Raw genomic sequence first — 22,507 nt, forward strand, 5'->3', positions numbered from 1 at the left:
CATTTGTTTACCTTGTTATCTTAACAGTCTTGTTCATATAATTTTGCTCAATATTTTCCACTGTACAGCGACTGGCCCTTAATGATGTCCCCCAAACCCGAATGATTACAAAATATAATTAATTACAATGGGCAGTTGAATTCTAGGGATGAGCTTAGTGTAGAAAAGGCCCCAATAGTTGTTTCTGTTTCCTTGAATTGCTCAATGGGCTGTTTCATGCTTCTTCACACTTGAGATAACACTTCAAATTTTTGCCCGCAATAAAAATAAAGCTCCAGGGGCACCTGGGTGGCTCAATTGGTTGGGTGTCTGCCTTTGGCTTAGGACATGATCCTGGGTACTGGGATGGAGTCCCGCAGCAGGCTCCCTGCTCAACGGGAGCCCACTTCCTTCCTCTTCCTCTTCTCCCCACCCACCCTGCTTGTGCTCTCTCACTATATCTCTCTCTCTCTCAAATACATAAATAAAATCTTTTAAAAATAAAATAAAGGTTTAAAAATAATCTGATAGGGTTTTTGAATCATAAGATTGCTAGACTAGATGGAGGGCTCATCTTCTTCACAAATTCATACTTAGTTTGGTGCTATGCAAATATAATCCTTTTTTAAAAATCTCAAATCTAAGAAAAACCCCCAAGTGTATATATTGTCATGCAAAGTAGACTCTGAAGGCTTTGCCTTCAGTTAAACCTGATCGCCTGATGCATTTTATTCTGAGTATTTTTAAGGTATTTATTACCCCAAATAATATTTTTAAAGATTATTTTATTTACTTGAGGCAGAGCGAGAATATGAGGTGGGCGGGGCAAAAGGAGTGGGGAAGGGAGAAGCAGGCTCCCCACTGAGCAGGGAGCCTGATGCGGGCCTGGATGCCAGGACCGTGGGATCATGACCTGAGCTGAAACCAGATGCTTTTTTTTTTTTTTTGAGCCTTAAGGGCATCATTTATTTTTTTTTTATGTATTTTCATTAACATTTATATCATTATTTATTTAGAGGCCTCACATTTCTATTGTGATTTCCAATTGACCCCTGTAATATTTTTTTAATTTGTTTTTTATTGGTGTTCAATTTACTAACATACAGAATAACCCCCAGTGCCCGTCACCCATTCATTCCCACCCCCCCCCGCCCTCCTCCCCTTCTACCACCCCTAGTTCGTTTCCCAGAGTTAGCAGTCTTTACATTCTGTCTCCCTTTCTGATATTTCCCACACATTTCTTCCCCCTTCCCTTATATTCCCTTTCACTATTATTTATATTCCCCAAATGAATGAGAACATATAATGTTTGTCCTTCTCCGACTGGCTTACTTCACTCAGCATAATACCCTCCAGTTCCATCCACGTTGAAGCAAATGGTGGGTATTTGTCATTTCTAATAGCTGAGTAATACTCCATTGTATACATAAACCACATCTTCTTTATCCATTCAACTTTCGTTGGACACCGAGGCTCCTTCCACAGTTTGGCTATCGTGGCCATTGCTGCTATAAACATCGGGGTGCAGGTGTCCCGGCGTTTCATTGCATTTGTATCTTTGGGGTAAATCCCCAACAGTGCAATTGCTGGGTCGTAGGGCAGGTATATTTTTAACTGTTTGAGGAACCTCCACACAGTTTTCCAGAGTGGCTGCACAAGTTCACATTCCCACCAACAGTGTATGAGGGTTCCCTTTTCTCCGCATCCTCTCCAACATTTGTTGTTTCCTGCCTTGTTAATTTTCCCCATTCTCACTGGTGTGAGGTGGTATCTCATTGTGGTTTTGATTTGTATTTCCCTGATGGCAAGTGATGCAGAGCATTTTCTCATGTGCATGTTGGCCATGTCTATGTCTTTCTCTGTGAGATTTCTGTTCATGTCTTTTGCCCATTTCATGATTGGATTGTGAAACCAGATGCTTAACCAAGGAAGCCACCCAGGTACCCCAGCCCCAAAGAATATTAACACTTATTCAATATCACTGTTTCTTACATGTTAGAAGGCCCCATATATATCTAAATACTTTTTAAATCTTATTCTTTGCTTGGCATAATATTATATTTCAAGGCCTGAAATGAATTTATTCATCAAATAAAAATATCTTTGTTTGCTCTTAACTATTTAATTATATTTTTTCCTATTCCGTACAATTGTCATCTAATTGCCCTTGTTTCTGATCGACTAAACCAGTTATGTTGGCAAGAAAATGAGATTTATAAGATATCCTTATTTGTGTAAAAAGCAAGAATTGTAGAATGTTACATGCTTTTATTATAGATAGACTGATTTTCTAAAAAAAAATCCTTATAAGTATAGTTAATTTTATTTTTTTATAGGTAAAAACAGTAGAGGGAGAAATGGGGAAAGTAATCTAGATGAAATTAGAATGAATGAACTCATTAAGGAATAATACTAAAACTTTCATAGAATTTACATGTGCTTGGAACTGTTCTAAATATTTAAAATGAAAAAAAAATATTTAAAATGTTAACTTTTTTTTTTAAGATTTTATTTATTTATTCATGAGAGAGGCAGAGACATAAGCAGAGGAAGAAGCAAGCTCCACATGGGGAGCCCAATGTGGGACTCAATCCCGGAACCCCAGGATCATGCCCTGAGCCAAAGACAGACGCTCAACTGCTGAGCCACCCAGGCATCCTTAAAATATGTTAACTTTAATCCCCACAACACAGGTCCATATAGCTAGTAAATGGTAGAACTGGGATTCAAACCCAGTCATTTTGACATTCACAGTGGACGTGCTTAATGGATAGTCTACCCTGAATCCTAAAACAAAGCATTCTTAAGATAAAAGGTATTTTATAGAGATCCTAAACTCAGGTGGTACAGCTTCTCTCAACAGCCTTTGCTCCTTAGTAAAAGTTGAATTCACACTTGAATTAAATTTTTAATACTATGAAATAATACCAGAATAAGCAGATTTTATTGGCATTTCCTTGAATTATTTTACAGGAAGAAAGCACTTATGAAAAGGACTGTTCTTTTTAATTCTTCTACTTGTTGTTTACTCTCTTAGATGAATTGTTCTGAAATGACAGCTTTATGAAATTCCTCTTAACTGAAGCAAAAGATGTGTTAAAAGAAAATAGCAAGATTTTTAAATTGCCAGTATATCAGCATAAAATATATGATTTATTCTTAATTTTCCTAACATCTCTGATGGTGAAATTAACCTATATAGAACATTCGTTTCCAAACTAAATAATACTAAACAAAAATCTGCTTTGCAATCTCAACTGTGAGGATTGATCATCTACCATATATTGTTTAAAATAACTTAATATTTTACTTATATGAAGAGTATTGGCTTTGACAATCAGTCTGACAGACTGAGGTCCAAACTCCAGCTCTCTCACTTATCAGGTGTGTCACCTGGATAGCTAACTTAATCTTTTGACTTCTAGTTATACATTTCATGACTTTTGTGAAAATCAAGTTAGTATTTCAAAAACTTGCTGGTATATAACTTATGTTCTTATGTTCAGTAAATATTAAAGTCTCAGCCTCTCTCTTTGTCTCTTTCTTTCAATATACTACCAAGTTTGTTTATACACATACACAGCTTAGGTGAAGTTTTTAATATTGTAAGCTTTAATAAATAAATAGAGTTGAGTCTATCTAAAAAGAAAGCCATTTTCAGGGCACCTGGCTGGCTTAGCCAGTGGAGCATCCAATTCTTGATCTCAGTGTTGTGAGTTCAAGTCTCACATTGGGGGTAGAGATCACTTTAAAAAAAAAAAAGTCTAAGGAAAATAAATAATTTTATAAGATTTTTAAAACTTTTAAAGCAATTTAAAAAATATTTGAAAAAGAAAATAGTTGACATTTACATGAGACATATTTGGAAATAGTTTAAATTTAGCTTCCTTTAAGAATAAACATTAGTATTCCCACTAGCACACTGTGGATTAAAGTGAAACCAAATATGAAATTTGAAAAGAAAAATGAGTATGAAGTAAATCTTTTTAATTAGTTGTTTGGATATGAGCACAACAGCTGTGAATGAAATGAACTCTAGTGAACTCCAGGCACTTCGCTGGACCACACCCACACATACAAACATACTCTACCTGTGGATTGTCAGGATCAGGCCCTGAACTGACAATTTGCCCAGAACCTTTGTGCATTTGGAGGCTATTCACTGTAATATATAGTATCTTAGGATTTATTCCTATCCATTTTATGGGTAACAAAACCAGCGAAAGTTAAGCACCTGAGCTAATAAGTAGATAAGGCATTTTTCTAACTAATTGCAAACATGCTTAGGGGGAAAAAAAAGAGAAGAATTGTTTCTTTTGGCATTAGCACAACAAATTTCAGATCAATTGATTCTTTGTTTTTAAAATTTCAGATTTACCCAGTTTCTGGAGGATCACCTTTAAAAAAAGAAATCTTTCTAGAGGGCTGAAAATTTACAGTATACCTATCTTTTAAAAATAACACATTAACCATAGGGAACTGAATTGTGATTTTTAAAATGTTTATATGAAAGACTCTTTATAATAATGACAAAGATGGAAAATATATCCAATGCGGACATAAAAAGCATGCTGTTGACGGTCAAGTATGGGCGTTGGAGCAGGTCTTCAGGTTGTGATTAGGCAAACTAATATGTAGTTACTCTCAGTCTGTGATCTAATTGTATAATATGAAGGAGGGGTTATGGTAGTTAATGTGTATTTTTTTCCACAAAGAAAAAATACATTTTTTAAAGATTTTATTTATTTATTCATGAGAGACAGAGAGAAGCAGAGGCATAGGCAAAGGGAGAAGCAGGCTCCCCACAGAAAGCCCGATGCTGGGCTCAATCCCAGGACCCCAGGATCACGCCCTGAGCCAAAGGCAGATGCTCAACCACTGAGCCACCCAGGTGCCCCAAGAAAAAGTATTTTTAAAGTATTTGCCAACAAAGGAGAAAGGTGAGCAATTTTTCCAGTGACTTCTCTCAATGTAGATTATTCATTCATTCAACAAATATTTGAGTGCCTAGAAGGTGCAAAGCCCTAGTATCTGATGACAAACTAGTTTATCTTATTCAGACACATTTTCAACGTATATATTTTTTTGAGTGGAGTATTATTAATTTTTAAAAAATAGACTTTATTTTCTGGAGCAGTTTTAGGCTTGAAGCAAAATTGAGCAGAAATTACTCACAGTTCTCATATACTCCCTGCCCTAATGCATGCACAGTCTCCCCTACTATCAATATCACCAGAATGGTGCATTTGTTACAGCTGATGAACCTCCACTGACACATCATTATCACCCAAAGTCCACAGTTTATATTAGAATTGACTCTTGGTGTTGTAGATTCTATGGGTTTTGACAAATGTAGAATACATGTATCTACCATTATTGTATTGTACAGAATAGTTTCACTGCTCTAAAAATCCTCTGTGATTTGCCTGTTTATCCCTCACTTCTCCCTCTGACAACCACTGATCTTTTTACCATCTCCATAGTTTTGCCTTTCCCAGAATGTCATATAGTTGGAAAGATTTTTTTCACTTAATCATATACATTTAAGCTTCCTCCATGTCTTCCATGGCTTGATAAGCTCGTTTCTCCTTGGTGCTAAATAATATTCCATTGTTCGGATGTACCACAGTTCATTTATCCATTCATCTGCTGAAGGACCTGGTTGCTTCCAAATTTTGTCAATTATGATTAAAGTTGTTATAAACATCTGTGTGCAGGTTTTTGTGTGGACATGTTTTTAACTCTTTGGGTAAATAACAAGGATGCAATTGCTGGATCATATGGTAAGAGTATGTTTAGTTTTGTAAGTAACTGCCAAACTATCTTCCAAAGTGACTATACCACTCATAATTTGAAAAAATAAATTATGAAAAATTTCTATTTGGTTTTTATCAACTTCTTTGTAAAATAGAAAAATGACCATTTTCCACCATAAAAACTATAATGCTCATTATAGTAAATCAACAACATAAAAAGGCAGGTAAATATCAGCACATTTCATTCTTCAAAGACAAATACTTAAAAAGACAAGTACTTAAACAATCGTCTGGTGTAATTTCTTTGTCTTTTTTTCTGTGCATAGCCTTTCAGTGCCACATTTTAAGCTTGATTTATCTAGAATCTCACCAAAGATAATGTTTTTCATAGATACAACCCAAATCAGGGAATTCTGATTGTTGAAAATGTAACTTTAAAAAATGTAACACCAACTTTTTAAATACAGGCAGTTGGGGGCATAATGTAACCAAGAGTTACCAACTTCCCAAAGATAAATTGTTTTGTTTCTCTGAAGTAACTTATGTACCTGTGTTTTCCCAGCCTTCTGACCTATCTTTTCTGGGACATGCGGCTAGAACCAATATAATTTCATTTCAGTTTCAGTTTCAAGTCAGCTAAATATTTTGGTTTGGGTTTGGTTTAAGGCAAAAATGTGTTCTAGCTACTTGGTTTGAACCAGCTATTTTTTAATTTTTTTCTTGCTAAAGTTTTATAATCTAAAATATCTAGGACCATTAAATGACAGTCATATTTGGATTTTGTCTGTCTCTGAAAATATTACTCCTTAAACTGTATGAATTCTAATATATACTAATACTACTGGATTGTCCCTGGAAAGATTCAGAAGCCCTGACCTCGGTGAAATTGTTTTTCGAAAAGAGAAGGCCTTTTAGACAACCAAAAAAATGTTAACTGCCAAAAAGTAAGATCAGTGGGCAGGGTCTTTGCTAGATTCCTATGCTGCTTGCTACATGGAAGAAATGTACACTTTTACAGTATCTATAGAATGTTAGGATTATGTATTCTAGTGTTAGGATTGCATATTCACCTGTATTCATTTTAGAATATGTAATCCTAATATTTTATAGGTACTACAGAATGGTTTGGACAAAACCAAATTTAACTAGGTCTAAGTACAACATAGCTGATCTTTTTAATCTACTGATTATATTCAATTATACCAATCTGTTAATTTTTAATATGTGCTTCTTTCATCTTTCTTGGCCTCATTTCCATGTTATTGATCATACTATATAAAATCTTTCATGGTAAGTCCCCCCCCCCCCAAAAAAAAACATTTTAGAGAAAAGCAGAATATAACACAATGCTTTAACTGACCAATTGATATAGTTTACTAAATCTAAGAGGGCATGAATTGTAAGATGCACTTTTATTTACATATGATTAACAAAAAATCTACCAGGTGGTGTTAAGGTGGTACTAACTGGGGCAGCCCCAGTGGCTTCACGGTTTAGCGCTGCCTTCAACCCAGGGCGTGATCTTGGAGACTGGGGATCGAGTCCCATGTCAGGCTCCCTGTATGGAGCCTGCTTCTCCCTCTGCCTGTGTCTCTGCCTCTCTCTTTCTCTCTCTCTCTCTCTCGTGAATAAATAAATAAAAATCTTAAAAAAAAAAGATGGTACTGACTGTGAGATGCGTTTCCATCTCAGAAAGGTTAAAACGTGTGAAAGTTTTTTTTTTTTTTTTTTTTTTTTTTTTTAAGAGGGGCGAGAGGCAGAGGGAGTGAGAGAATCTTAAGGAGGTGGGGCTCAGTCCCACAACCCTAAGATCAGGACCTGAGCTAAAACCAAGAGTGGGACTCAACCCAATGAACCACGCAGGTGCCCCATGTTAAAGTATTTTTAAAAGTGAGTCCTAGGGGTCCTGGGTGGCTCAGTGGGTTAAGCACAGGATTCTTGGTTCTGGCTCAGGTCATGATCTTAGTGAGATCAAGGCCCCAGGTGGGACTCTTAGGTCAGCATGGCATCTGCTGGAGATTCTCTCTCCCCCCCCCCCCCTCAGTCCCTGCCCCACTGCCTGGGCACACTCTACTTCAAATAAATAATAAAGTATCTTTAAAAAAAAAAAGGTGAATCCTGGAATTAATTAACAACAACAGTGATGTTTTAAAATTTCCATTTATATTTTGCTGGTAGTACACTATCCCGCTATAACTTTAATTCATTAACCAGTGACTGAACAATGGAAGTTTCATTTGTAAACATGGTTCTTACTCACTTTATCCCATTTCCCATAGTGAATGCAGAATTGGTTGTCAGACATTAAACTCTTTGTAGTTTACCATTTAATTGTAGATTAAGGTAGTTCATTTAATCAATATCAAACATAATAAATAGCCAACGACAAAATAACCAGCTTCTTTCCAAAACTGAATTCAATTCTGAAATCTCTCAAGGGAGGTCACGGATTATTTAAAAGGAAATCACTTGAAATAATAAACATTGTCTAAACATAAAACAATCAAGAAACAATATAAACTCATCTAGGCTAAAGAAACAAACATTTAGTATTGGCTTAAAACATCTCTCTGAACTGATTTAAAGTTAAGATAAAGGCTAGATTACCTGACTCTCCAAGGTGCGCCACCCCTTTACATCTTAGAGCATTGCTATCCACATATGTAATTTAAAACTTTCTGGTATAGCTAGCCTCATTTGAAAAGTAAAACAACCAAAACAGTGGCATTAGATAATTTTTCATTTAACCCAACATATCACAAATATTGTCTTGACACGTAATCAGTATAAAGTTCAATAAGGAGTTGGTCTTCAACAATGCCTGTCGGCCACATCTGAGTAGCTCGGTCGCCGCAGGTGGCCACCCGTTGGACTGTAAGGAGTCTTAGGGTCGGTACTTGATACTGATTGATTTCTTACATCCCGAGTTTGAGAGTTTCTTGTATATTACAGGCTGCTCGCGGCGCCCACGGATCTGGGAAGGATCGGGTGCTTTAGCTCTCGGGTCGGTGAAGGCAGGGAGGGAGGGAGCGGTGGGCCGGCCGAGCCGGGCCTCCCGGAGCCGCCTGGACCTGCGCGTCTCGCTGCGGGCTGCAGGGCCCGGGGCGCCGCCGAGGGTCCGGCGCCGCCCGGCCGAGCCTCCGGGGGGCGCGCTCCCGCCCGCCACGGTGACGCAGCGGGCGCGAGGCCGGCGGGGGGGCCGGGGGCCGGGGGCGGGGGGGCCGGGGGGCCGGGGGGGCGGGCGGCAGCGGCGCGCCCCGCCCCTCGGAGGGCCGGGCGCCGCGGTTCCGGAGGGCGGGGCGGGGCGCGCCGGGGACTCGCAGCGCCGGCCGCCAGTTTCGATTAGTGCGCGGAGCCGCGGCGGCGGAGCAGGGTGCGGAGTCGAGCGGCCGGGCCGGGCGGCGGGGCGGCGGGGCGGCGGCGGGGCGGCGGCGGCGGCGGCGGGGGCGGGGGCGGCGAGCCCGAGCGCGGGGCCCGCACACCGCAGCGCCCGCACCGCGAGCGCGCCCGGGCCGGAGCGCGGAGAGGACGAGCGCGCGGGCGGGGCGCGCAGGCCCTGCCCGCCCCTTCCGTCCCCACCCCCCCGCCCCTTCCTCTCCCCACCTTCCTCCGGCTCCCGCGCCCCCGCGCCGGGCGCCCACCCTGTGCTGCTGCGGGAGCGCGGTCCGCGGCGGCGGCCGGAGCGGGCCGGGCCGGGCCGGGGGATGGCGCTGCTGGACCTGGCCCTGGAGGGAATGGCCGTCTTCGGGTTCGTCCTCTTCGTGGTGCTGTGGCTGATGCATTTCATGGCCATCATCTACACGTGAGTGAGGGGCTGCTGGCGCGGGGTCGGGGCCTCGGGCCTCGGGCCTCGGGGCCTCGGGCCGGGAGGGCGGGAGGGTGGGAGGCCGTGCGCTTTGGGGACGGGCGGGCTCGGGTGGGGGTGGAGGAGGCGCTGCCCGTCCCGCTCGCGCCGTCCCCGCTCCCCCTGGACCGCTGGGGCGGGGGTCCTTGGGCGGGGGAAGGGGTGAGTGGGGGCGGTGCGGGGCCGCGGGCGACGGCGCGGCCCGGGGGAAGGCGACGGTGCTCTTCCTGCGTGTCGGGCGGAAGGCTGCTTGCTCGCTCGCTTTCATTGTGTCGGGAATTCCTCTGGCTTTTCGCCTGGGCCAAGATGCATATAGTGTGTTGCTGCTGCTGCTGTTCTCTCGACCTGGGCGACATTTCTATGATGATGATGATGGTTTGCACCCTCCCGGGAGCTGCACACAGCCACCCGGAGGACCTCCCTGTGGATTTGCTCCTTCCTGGAACAAGCTCTATGCTTTTACCTAGGTGTGGAGCACCTGTCCACCCTGAAAAATGTCCACCAACCCTCCGGGCTGACGTTAGAGGCTTGAGTCATGTCAGCTACCACATTTCATTGTGGTTTGCTTTCCTTTTTTTTTTTTTTTTTTCTTCCTAGTTCCTGATGTATATAGTCTCATTTTGATTTGTCCCCTCCACACACCTCTGTTTTTTTTTTTTTTTTCTATTATGAATTCAACAAATACTTCTCGAGGCCTGCTGGATGCCATTCACGGGGGACACAGTGCCGAGAAGGGTGGGATTTCTGTCCTCAGAGAGCTTACATTCTTACAGCAAGGGAGAGACATAATAAAAATTCGAATAAGGCTATCTCAGATAGTGATAAAACCTCTGGATGATATAAAACAGGGTGGTGGGATGAATCATGACAGAAGGTATGTGGCTGGTTCTGAGATTTCAATTTTTTAAAATATCTTTAAAATAGGATCTACCTTTTTAAAGAAATGAAAGAATTGCAATAGAGCACATTTCTCATACGGACTCACTGGCATTTTAGCCTGAAAGAAAAATGACTATACATACTAATCTTTATCACCAACTAGAAGTGGGCATGTCTTAATAGAAGAGATGGGAGGACTTTTAAGAAATTCGTTGCTGTCCCCCCCCCCCCCCCTTTTACTACGGAAAAACTGTTTTCCCTCTTGGAAATTCTGCATTTTATTAGTATAGGGTGGCAGTTTCTTGGCACTGGAGAATGATGCTACATTGTAGAAGACATACTGATATTTCTTTGCAGATGAAAGAAAACATGCCACTTGGGTATTGCTGATCTTAGTTTTTGTGGTTTGTGAGCTGTCATCGCCGAACACTTTCTGAAGTTCATTTTAAATATATGAGTTCTTAAAAATCAATTTCGTGACTTTTTTTTTCCAATCATAAATTCTTTTTTGAAAATGCTTTCTATATAAGGAATTTAGCACAGAGAGAACTAAAGAAAGTTAAACACACATCAAAACTCCTTTACCTTGTTAACCTTTTGTGACTGTCTTTGCAGGTGTGTGTGTGGGGGTGTGTGTGTAGAGAGAGATAGAAGAGAGAAGGGAGAGAGAGACGGGAGGGGGTTGGACATTATGGTTATTCTGTAGCCTGCTTTTAAAATTAATCTATTTAGTAAGTGCTTTCTGGGAAGCTCTTTTGTACAAGGCACTATTCTAAGTGCTGGAAATAAGGTTGGAGAACAAGATGTCCAGTAAAGTGTCATGACCGTTTTTCCCCATGTCAATAAATATATGATCTCTGCATCATTTAAAATAGATGCATGGCATTTTCATTTATGAGGTACTAATATATATTGTTATTAATTGGCATTTAGGTGTTCACTTCATCAAGATTACAAACAATACTGTGGTGAATTCATACGGGTACATCTTTGAGAGAGGATTTCCTTAGTTTACATTCCTGAAAGAAGAATTATTGGGCCAGAAGCCTGCACATTTTAAACTTTGATACATGGGTGCCTGGGTGGCTCAGTTAAGGTTGAGCGGCTGCCTTCAGCTCTGGTCATGATCTAGGGGTCATGGGATGGAGCTCAGCGTCCCTGCTGAACAGGGAGTCCTCTTCTCCACTGCCCCTGCCCCTCCCATCCCTGCTTTTGTGATCGCTCTCTCTCAAATAAAAAAATAAAAACCATAAAAAAAAAAAAAAAAGCCACCAACTTTGATACATATTGCCCTATAAAAAGTTGTATCTATTTATAGTCCTGGTAACACTGTTTGATGGTGCCCACTTCCCCTTACTAAGTATTGGGCTCTTCACTGTTCTGTCTTTTATTTTCATTCCTTTAATTACTGGTTCCATTGAACATTTTTTTGTATATGGATATGCTAGTTTTATCTAGTTGTAAATTACATACTCATAATCTTTTGTGCTGCAGTTTATTGCTCTGTTAATCATCTTTGATATGAAATTGTTTTTCTGTGATAGGTTGCAGTTTTTTTCCCACAGTGTGTTTTCTTGTTTTGTTTTGTTTTTCAACTATGTTCATATATTTAACTTGGAGAAAAGTGTATGTGCCTGTGTTTTGGGTTGTCAGGACTTTTTTTTTTTTTTAATGTTTCTAACTTGTATACACATATAGTTAATGTCTGTTTTCCTTTAGTAATTTGAATTTTCTTTCTTGTTTTTTTTTACACCTTTTATCCTTTAATGTACTCATTATCTTAGCTTGTTATGTGATGAGAGCTAGGTAGAGCCTTAATTTTAGATTCACCTAAATATTTAGCCCCTTGTCCCTGAATCACTTTGTGAATTATTATTTGATTATTCCACATTTCTGAAATACTGTCTTTATAATGGACTACATTCTTCTGTATACTTGTATGTTTAAAGATTCACAGTGCTGTTTCATTGATCTATTCTTTTTTTTTTCATTGATCTATTCTTGTACTAGTATTCACTGTTTTAATTAATGACGTTTTATGACCTTATTATTGGTAAGGAAAGCCCCTCATTCTTTTGCAAACTTTATTGCCTTTACACATTTTCTTTTAAAGATTTAACTTATTAATGAGAGACACAGAGAGAGAGGCAGAGACGCAGGCAGAGGGAGAAGTGGGGTCCGTGCAGGGAGCCCGATGTGGGACTCGATCCTGGGACCCGGGGACTTGGTCCCAGGACCCTAGGATCACGCCCTGAGCCAAAGGCAGACACTCAACAGCTGAGCCACCCAGATGTCTCTTTAATTGCAATTTTTTTTTTAATTGCAATTTTTAAATCTTGTTTTTAAATTGGATTTATTAAATTTACAGGAGAAATTTGACTTCTTTCAACATAGGACTATGATATATCCCCTCAATTATATAAAGTCACACTTGTGACTTTATCATTATATATATTATATTAGCATATTATATCTTAGGCTGCATCGCTACAATTATATATAAATATATGTAATTGTGTATATATTATATACATAATATAATATATAATTGTAGCGATGTGGCCTAATATTCCAAGTAAACTGTGCTGTTAGACTTGAGACAACTCCACAGTTGTTTTAGGTTATTTATTTTGTGTTTAATGATGAACAGCAAAATTTTCTCTAAATACCTTTTAGTGTTTGAGAATAGTGCAAACATTTAGCTTAGTTAAAGTACAATGGAGAGGCTTTGTATTTTTTTTTTTTTTAAGTATTTTATTTATTCATGAGAGACAGAGAGAGAGAGGCAGAGACATAGGCAGACAGAGAAGCAGGCTCCATGCAAGGAGCCTGATGTGGCACTCAAGGATCCATCGGGACCCTCCTGTGGGACCCCAGGATCATGCCCTGGGTCAAAGGCAGACTCTCAACCACTGAGCCACCCAGGCATCCCAAAATAAAGATATTTCTCAGTTTAATGAGTTCTTTTCAGCCGAGAACTGGGGTTTGTGCCCCTCCCCCTCACTGTATTAATGAAATTGCAAACTTGATATCTCCGCATTTTGACGAGGAAAGCTAAAGGACACTGGCAACAATATTTTAGTTAAAATAGTGTGCTAACATTCTGTATTTTATTGAAGAATGTTTTTTTTTTCTAAACACATGTTCTGTGTCCTCGAATCTTTTTTTGAAATAAGGTAAAGTATACATAAAATAAGCAGATATTGAAACTCTCCTTCTAAAACTTTGTGCTTGCAACTAGTAGAAATGGAGCCTATTTCTAAAACTCATATGGCTCCATTATCTGTTTGTCACATTAAAGAGATGAATCTTAGACATCTAATTGTTAAAAACATGTTAGTCATGCAAATATTATAATAAATGGTTAAGAAAAGCTATAAAACTTTAAAAAACCAATTGGTTATTGTTTAAAATTAAATAGAGTGTGTAATGGCATCCAGTTAGATTCAATGTTCTACTGAATTGTGTCCCCTTAGAAAGAGACAGAGCTAAGTATTGGCCTGTTTTTAAAAACAGAGCTCAGGGGCGCCTGGCTGGCTCAGTTGGCTGAGCATGCAGCTCTTGATGTCAGGGTTGTGAAGTTGAGCCTCACATAGGATGTAAAGATTACTAAAAAATAAGTAAGTAAACTTAAAAAAAAAAAGGGAGCTCAGTGTGATTAATTCAATGAACAGTTCTTTCTCAAATTATTCAGATTTCACAAGTGTCTCACAATTCATATAAGTCTGCAATTTAAAAAAAATTGAGATAATTTATAAACTAGAAAGCCATTCCTTTTTTAAAAAAATATTTTATTTATTTTTTTGAGAGACAGAGCAAGCATGAGGGGAGAGGGGCAGAGAGAGAGAGAAACAGAGTCCCTGCTGAGCAGGGAGCCTGATGTGGGGCTTGATCCCACTATGCTGAGATCATGACCTGAGCCGAAATCAAGACTGGGACACCCAACCGACTTAGCCACCGAAGCACCCCAGTTTCCAATTTTAATATTGAACTGATGTTTAGTCATTTTGTAATATATTCTGGATGGCGGACGTTTGTGAGATTACTGCCTATAATGTTCTCAAGATCATATTCAGATTAGAGTATTGAAGTTCAGAGCTCTTAATTCTCAAGATTTTATTTTATTTTTTGTAATCTCCTAAAAATAACTACTGATTCTAACCTCAGTGGGCAGAATTGGTTAAGTGATCTTCATGAGTTTTTCCTTTTTGAGAACTAGTGTAGTTTGGTAGCTTGGGAGCTGTGGTGAAATCCTGCAGAAGTCTAGAACCAGTCATTTTCTTCTCTTTTTAGGTCTTGGCATCCATATTACTGGATGATAAGGGTATCTGAGCCACGCACCTTGCCGCCTTTCCCTCCATCTGCCTTCTTTTTCTTCGCTTTCTTCTCATTTCTCCCTCTTCTTGGATTATTATTTTTTGTCCTCTGTAGTGTTCAGTGCGAGACTTTTATCTTTTAATTGTCTGGAGGTGCCAGGCTAGTGTGGAAATACTTCTTGTATCTGTAAATATTAACTGCCCTCTAGTAAAGCAGAGGTCTTTCCCTGGAATTTTCAGTTCATTCTACTTTTTCTAACCTTTTTGGCACAGCCACATGTATACCTGCTGCACGGCTTTTGAGTGAAAAGTAATACCGTATCTGGAGGTCTGTGAACATCCTGTCAGAAACAAATTGTTTTTAATGTAAATTTTAGTATTTCGTATGTTATTTTTAGCAAGTATGATCTTTGCCTTAAATTCATTAATACTTTGGTGTTCTGAGCCGTAGCAGAATGTAAATTGAGAGCTGCTTTTCTGGGTTCAGTTCTGAGGATCTTCTGGACTGTGGTCACCTGTTGATCAGTCAGGGTTATTGCTGCCTGGACCACTTTTTGGGTGAATGAATGAGGCAGTTGAGCCCCTTTAACCTGAACCTGGAAGATACCAAATAATTGGATGTTAGTGTGATAGCTTTAAAAAGCGAGCTGACCATTGTAATCTAGCGTTAACATTCTGTGATGCCTGTGAACTCATCATCCCACCCTTTTCCTACATCATGATCTTCTCTGTACTCTAGATTATCGAAACTATCTCCACTCACTGGTATCTCTACCAACAGCCTTGCTCCCTTTCTTCTTTATTTTTCTAACTGTAGCCTTATCCTCCTGGAGCACTAATCTTAGATCATGTGCTTATAATTTTACCATGGTTCCCCCAGTGCCTTCAGGTTAACATGCAAGCGCGTCAACAAGACATGCACAGTTCTTCAGGAGCTGAGCCGTTGTACCTAATTCTTCAGCAACATTGAATCACTGACATTCCTCTGAATATGCTGTGTATTTTCTTTAGAATTATCTTTCCTTCCTTTTTTCCCCCTCCTCCCTCTCTTCATTTTTCTTTAACGTCTACTCACCCAGGTCTATTTAGACTTAGCTTTTTGCTATATAAAGCCCTTCTTATAATTTAGTGCCTTGAATTTACCCTTCTGAATTATAAATGTGCGTTCAGCTGTCTCTTTTCCCAATTAGATTGTAAGCTCTTGAGGGTTAGATAGTGTCTTATTTACTGTTCTATCTCCAGTGTGTACTAGGCACTCAGTTGTTGCTGGCTGAATGAATGAACTTTGAGTTTTTTCCAGTAGTAATGGTGGATTTTTTTCAGTGTCATTAGTTCAGCGTCATTTGGCCATTGTGATCTGAGGTAGATGATCCGATTTGGGGATGCTTTCAGTGGTGATGGACTTTAATGAAATTTGTTGGACCAAATGGAATCTTTATTTCACTATTTCTAATTAATTGCAGACTAAAATAGAAACAGAGTTCTATTAATAACATGCTTACCTACAAGTCTGATCCCCTCCCCAAAGTTTCCCTATGGGAATGCCCGTCTTGTCATAAATAATTTTTACACTAAGATCTGACTTGGCAGGGGATGCAAAGCCCAGTGTTCTCCTGAGTTGGTTGAGATGCAAATCCACAGAATTTTATTTTATACACAGAATAGTTGAAATGTCACATTCTGCTGTAGGGAATTTTATAGCAGAACATTAGGATAGTCCCATTAGTTCCTTTTGATTTGAAAAGAGTTTGAGCGTGTGGTTATGTTTGAGGGTCTCCTGTGTTTTTGAGCACTATGTGCTCAGTCCATGTCTTCTGCTGAGTGCCTGTCTTAGTTGCTGTTAGCCAAACACCATGCTCTATCCATATCCCATATACTAGGTCCAGCTCTGTTGTCATCAAAGGGTCAGTGAGTTGGGATTGGGTGGGGGGTTAAAATTAATAAAGATCTCCAACTTGTTTTCAGTGGCAGTGGAATCTTTTGTACTCTGTAGTGTGTAAGTCCACTGCCCAGTGGAAATAGTTGTTGTTTTCCCGTAAGGCTAAGTCACTATTGGCTATTATGTGTTCTGTGGGGAATCTTGTGTCTGCAGAGTTCAGGTTGTACCAGAAGGTGTTCCTTTCTGTTGCTGAAGAAGCCCTACTGTTTTTGAAAAGATAAGTGCAATATGGAAGTGGCATTAATCATGACATACTCCGATCATAAACACACAGCAACAGCCTTCCAGGGCAGAGTCACAAGTAATAACAACAGAAGCCTTTTATCATGGGAAATCTCAGGCATGGACTTTGTGAAGCAGGGGCCTGCTGATATAACAGTCAGCCTAATTTTACACGACGTATTAACAAGCTTGGTGGCATAGAGCAGAGGAGATAAATTCCAAGAGTCAGATAAATTGGTTCAACTGAGCCCCGTAGCAGAACTGTAAAAAAGCGCACTATCTGGGACTTAACGTTAAGCAAGGTGACCTTTGCCGGCCAGGAATCTTTATTCTCCCTTCAGGGCTTTGTGTGAGGTTCTTGTGCTGCACTTCTGGGAGGTATGGCTTTGCATTAAGATTGCTGCAGAGCTGCTGCCAGCCCCTTCAGTCGGGGTCTCCCTTCATACCAGCTTCCCTCCTGCTCAGAATGAAATTAGAATGTGAACCGGTAGGGACACCTGGGTGGCTCAGTGATTGAGCGCCTGCCTTTGGCTCAGGTAAAGATCCCAGGGTTCTGAGATTGAGTCCCACGTTGGGGGGATTGCTTCTTTCTCTGCCTGTGTCTCTGCCTGTGTGTGTGTGTGTCTCATGAATAAATAAATCTAAAAAAAAGAATGTGTGAACCAGTAAAATAAGTCATTTAAAGTGGCACACACCATCAAATCAACAACTTGTGAGAAAGGCAGAGAGAAAGCAGGGAGAGGAACTACAAGATAAGAAGAAAACCCTAAGCCAAAACGATGAAGAAGAGTCAACAATTCTAGTGACTGAGCTATTAGGAAATAAAAATCACCCATGATGAAACTGTTCCATCAGCTCAGAAGTTGAAAACCCTTGTGCCAAGAGCTGATTAGGACCCGTCAAGCTAAACCTGCTATAAAGTCCAGTAGGGCCCCTGAATAGTTCTTACCAGTCGCTTGGGGCTCTTTGAAATGTTCCCTGAATAGATGTCCTTCTAGGCCCCAGTGGAAAGCAGGACCCTGAAGCCCTGCTCCCCATCCCACCGCCGGTCCAGCCCCCAGGTGCGCTGCCAGCGCCTCCTCCCCGCTGCCCCGAGGGCACTGGGCTCCATTCTGTGATTTCGGGCTTTGCAACAGAGAGTGACTAGCTTCTGATTGAGAATTTAACTTAGAAATCATTCCTCGGGAATAACACATGGAAGTTGTCCTGTGCTTTCTGTCTCTCCAACATTGGTTACTCACGTTCCAGGATCATTTTATTCTTTAAAAATGAAACTAATCAAAACCATCGACCAGACATAGCGGAGGTACATTCCTTTTGTATCCAGTGTGTTCCTGAGAGTGTCATAAAATCAAATTATGAAAATCAAATGGATGTAGGTGTTAGAAGGGGGAGATTCTATTTGTTTCCCTTTTTTTTTTTTTTAAGATTTTATTTATTTATTCATGAGAGAGAGAGAGAGAGAGAAAGGCAGACATGGGCAGAGGGAGAAGCAGGCTCCATGCAGGGAGCCCGTTCATAGAGAACTAAGGTGATTATTAAAATCCCAAATGATGGTTCTGCTGGGCTCAAGGCCTAAGGCGTGCTGCCACTGGATTGGGGGCTTTCCAGGTGGTAGGGGTTGTTCAGAGAGTCCCCCTTCCCGGCCTCCCCCTGGCCTGGACTGGGGTGAGAAGGCTGCTTTGTAGCATTTACTCTGGGGACTGCACTGGGTATGGTGATTTAATGGTCAACAAAACAATCTCTTCTGGAATCCCTCAACACGTCTCCATCCTAGAAGGCAGTGTGCTTGGATTACATAGTAACTGGGAGTTACTTTGCTCATTGTGTCTGCCCTCGGCTCTCAGCTCTGAGTGTGGGAGCTCTCCTGGTAGCGGAGCCAAAGGAAGGAAGGGTTTTTGTGGCAGTAGAATCCCACATTTTGAGTGAGGCTGAGGGTAGAGGAATTCAGAGAAGCCAGGAGTATGCAGCACCTCTGCCCAACTGAGAACCTCTCCAGTGATTTAAAAGGAGAGCTCAAGCCACTTTCAGTGGATCACTGGTGATATTTAATGTTCCTCACTGTCATGCTTCTGTTGCCTCTATGTTTTTAGATGAGCTCTTACAAATATAAAATGGTTCCTAAATATTGGGCGTAGTTTTAGCTTTGCATATAATTTAAATTTTGCATTAAATATGTTTTATGCCTTGTTTTGACTTCTGTTTTGATCATGATTTGGGACTTTTGATGATACCCCTTTCCCCTTTTAATCTTTCTTAATACACCACGGTGGTTTTATGTTTAAAAAAAAAACCCTGAGTGTGCTTGGGTGGCTCAGTTGGTTAAGCATCCAACTCTTGATTTCAGCCCAGGTCATGATCTCAGGGTTGCAAGATTGAGCCTCATGTTGGGCTCTGTGCTGAGCGTGGAGCCTGCTTAAGACTGTCTCTCCCTCTCTCCATCTGCCCCCCACCCCCACCCCAAGTGCTCATACTCTTGCACTCTCCAAAAAAAACCACCCCAAAACAACAACATGGGCGCCTGGCTGGCTCAGTCAATGGAGCATGTGACTCTTGATCTTGGGTTTGTGAGTTTGAGCCCCACATTGGGTAAAGAGATTAATCAAAAACAAAATCTTAAAAAAAAACAAAAAAAACAAAAAAATAACACAAAAAAACCCCCAAAATTTTAAAAAAATAAAAAGACCCATCATAATGGTTTAATATTTAAATATTTATGAAAGAATCTTTAAGCATATGAATTTCTAGTTCTTCCATTCTGGTGTATAAGCCTTATCAACGTTTGCCATTTCTAAATCTCTTACTAGAACTACAGTAATTTGGAGAAGTGGAAAATGTCCTTAAATTTAAAAAATTATCAATAACAGCTGTCATTGAATGTTAACTTTGTGGCTCAATCTCATCTGTTTCTCACTGCTTTATGAGGTAGGTACTAATCATCCCCCCTTTTTTAAAAAAAAGAGAGTTAAAGAAGTAATTTACCCAAGGATACTCAGTTCACTGTGAAGCTGGTATAAAAATCCAGGTGATCTGCTCCAGCCCAGGCTCTTAAACCAGCATGTGGCTCTATACAGCCAGTGATAACCTAAAAATAACCCCGGAAGTAGTCCACAGGGATAGAGTATCTGTATGGGACTTTCTACAGTTGCTGTGACTCTTTCGTTTCTGATAACTGGCAACACTGAGAGTACTGTGGAGGGAGCCCCTACTTCTTGTCTGCACCTCTCCCCCATTCTCATACCACTTGACCTGCCCCTTCTCTGCCTTCTTGTTTTTAGCCATCCCAGAACTGCGATCCTCCCGAGCTTCCACTTCTTCTCACATTCTTCTCTTTTTACAGTGATCTAGTCTTCCTCAGGTCCATGGTTTTCAGCTTTGACTGCACTTCGGAGCCACCAGGGGAGTCCTTAAAAAAAAAAAGAATACTCCTTGCCTGTGTCTCAGCCCTAGACATTCTGGTTTAATTGGTCTGAGTGTCAGGATTTTTTGAACTCCCCAGGTGATTTTCTTGTGCAGTCAAGGTTGAGAATAACTGCCCTAGGCTATGTATCCACAGTTGTGGCATCCATCCACTTGTTATCTCTTGGTTTCTTGGAACCGGCCATCTAGCCAGAACTCAGAGTTCATCGCTGCCTCATCTTGCCCCTCGCCTTCCCTCCTATCAGTCTGCCTTGTTATCCTGAACCCATCTCATAATTTATAGCGTCTCAACTTTCCACGTCGCGCAGAGGGTGACCACTCAGCCATGTGGGTTAGTACTACTACACATTCATGGTCTCAGGTCTCCGCCGAGCCTCGGTGCCGTCTGGCAGTGCTTTTGTTTCTTTATTTAGCCTCCGTCATGCATTATTGGCAGAACCTCTTTCCAACTCTTCACCCTTCTTACCTTTGGTCTTGTCGGATTTTCCTAATTCCTGCTTCACACTGGGCCCTGTCATGCCATTAATTATTTTAACTTTTCTCTCTCTCACTCTATATACTCAAGTATTAAAAAAAAAAATATCCCCCCCTCCAAAATTAAACTGAAAAACCTTTCCCCATCTTAGTTGTTCAGGCCAGAGTAACTTTTATTCAGGTCAAATGTCAGGGGATCTAGTGTTTATTCCCTGTTATCCCGTTGCACTTCTCATTCATTTCCTTCTTAGCCTGTTTTCATTTACCCCTGCCCGCAGAGTTCAAGGGCATCAAGTCCACACAATCAGGTGGGCATTTCATTTCTTTTCTTGACCTCTCAGCTGCATTCAGTGTTGCTCTTCCTTGACCACTTTCAAAAAGAAAACAGCTTCACCAGATAAAGCCTTTTTTAGTAAATCCTTTCTTCCTGCCTTTCTTTCTGCTTCTTGGGCGACTCACACATAGTCCTCTTCATGCATTACTGGCCCTGTAAGACCGTCAGCTCCCAGGTAGAGCTTATGTATTTAACAAACGCTGGATGGCTCCGTATTTTTACCTCTAGACTAACCTTACCTTCTGAGTTCTGTATGTATTTATTTACTCTTATTTAGTCAATGTTTTTTTTTTAATTGAGATAAATGTACTATTTATCATTATTTTGCTGGAGCCTGGAGAATTTATAGTCTACTGTAGTGTGGTTCACTGCGAGCCTGCATCAGAATCATTTGAGATGCTTGTAAAAATAAGCTTCGTAAGCTCTGCAACTGATCCATTACATTGTGATTTTTACCTGTGGGCATCGTGTATATAAGTGTTGAGAAACACTGGTCTCAAAGCGGTGAGCTGGGGCAGTTGGAGCACTGACTTCATCTGTTTTCCATGTCGTAGGAGTCACTGTCCTCCTTTATCTTATGTCCAGTATCTTAAAAGCCACCGTTTCCCATTTGTTTCCCACATCTTGTCTGATTTTTTAAAAAATTGCTTCAGGTAGACAAGCAGATCCAACCTCTATCTCTTCATCTTGTCTGAAAGTGTAAGTCCGGGGGGTGGGGTGGGGTTTAGGCCAGGGTTTTTTGATACTTTTGTAAGGACAGAGACAAGGCTGCAGACTAAATGTATTAGCTGCAAATTGGAAATAACCCAAATGCCCATCAACAGAAAGTAGCTAAATAAAGTGTGGTGTATTAATACAAGGAATATAGGCTGCAATAAGAATGAAGAACTAGGCGCAGCTGGATGGGACAGTCGGTTGAGTGTCCCACTCTTGGTTTGGGCTCATCATGATCTCAGGGTTGTGAGATCCAGCCCTGCATTGGGCCCTGAGCTTAGTGCAGAGTCTGCTTGAGGTTCTCTCTTCCACCCCCTTTGCCACTCCTGCTTGTGCATGTCCACTTGCTCTTTCACTCTCTCTCTCTCTCAAAATAAATGACTCTTTAAGAAATGAATGAACTATAACTAAATGTAACAGCAAAAATGAATCTCACAAACACATGAAGTCAAAGAAACCAGATACAATTGAGTACATCCTATTGGATTCCCTTGAGATAAAATTCTAATATTGGCAGAATTGGTGTGTTGGAAGTCATTACCCTTGAGGAGGAGGGTAGTTAGTAGATGGGGACGCACAAGGGCTTCTGGGATTCCAGTAATATTCTGCTTCTCGATCTGGGTCCTGCTT

At 40.8% G+C, this 22,507-nt stretch overlaps 1 protein-coding gene across 1 annotated transcript in view; it reads left to right on the forward strand.

Moving 5' to 3' along the window:
• The first annotated feature begins 9,372 nt into the window (after window positions 1-9,372).
• UGCG (UDP-glucose ceramide glucosyltransferase) overlaps window positions 9,373-22,507 on the forward strand; it is a 36,054-nt gene continuing 22,919 nt past the window's right edge. The window contains exon 1 of the mRNA XM_077912902.1: window positions 9,373-9,537. Within this exon, the coding sequence (XP_077769028.1) occupies window positions 9,440-9,537 (98 nt within the window). The 5' untranslated portion in view covers window positions 9,373-9,439. The remainder of the gene's footprint in view (window positions 9,538-22,507) is intronic.

This window comes from Canis aureus, chromosome 10, assembly GCF_053574225.1.
Source record: "Canis aureus isolate CA01 chromosome 10, VMU_Caureus_v.1.0, whole genome shotgun sequence".
Taxonomy (NCBI): Eukaryota; Metazoa; Chordata; class Mammalia; order Carnivora; family Canidae; genus Canis; species Canis aureus.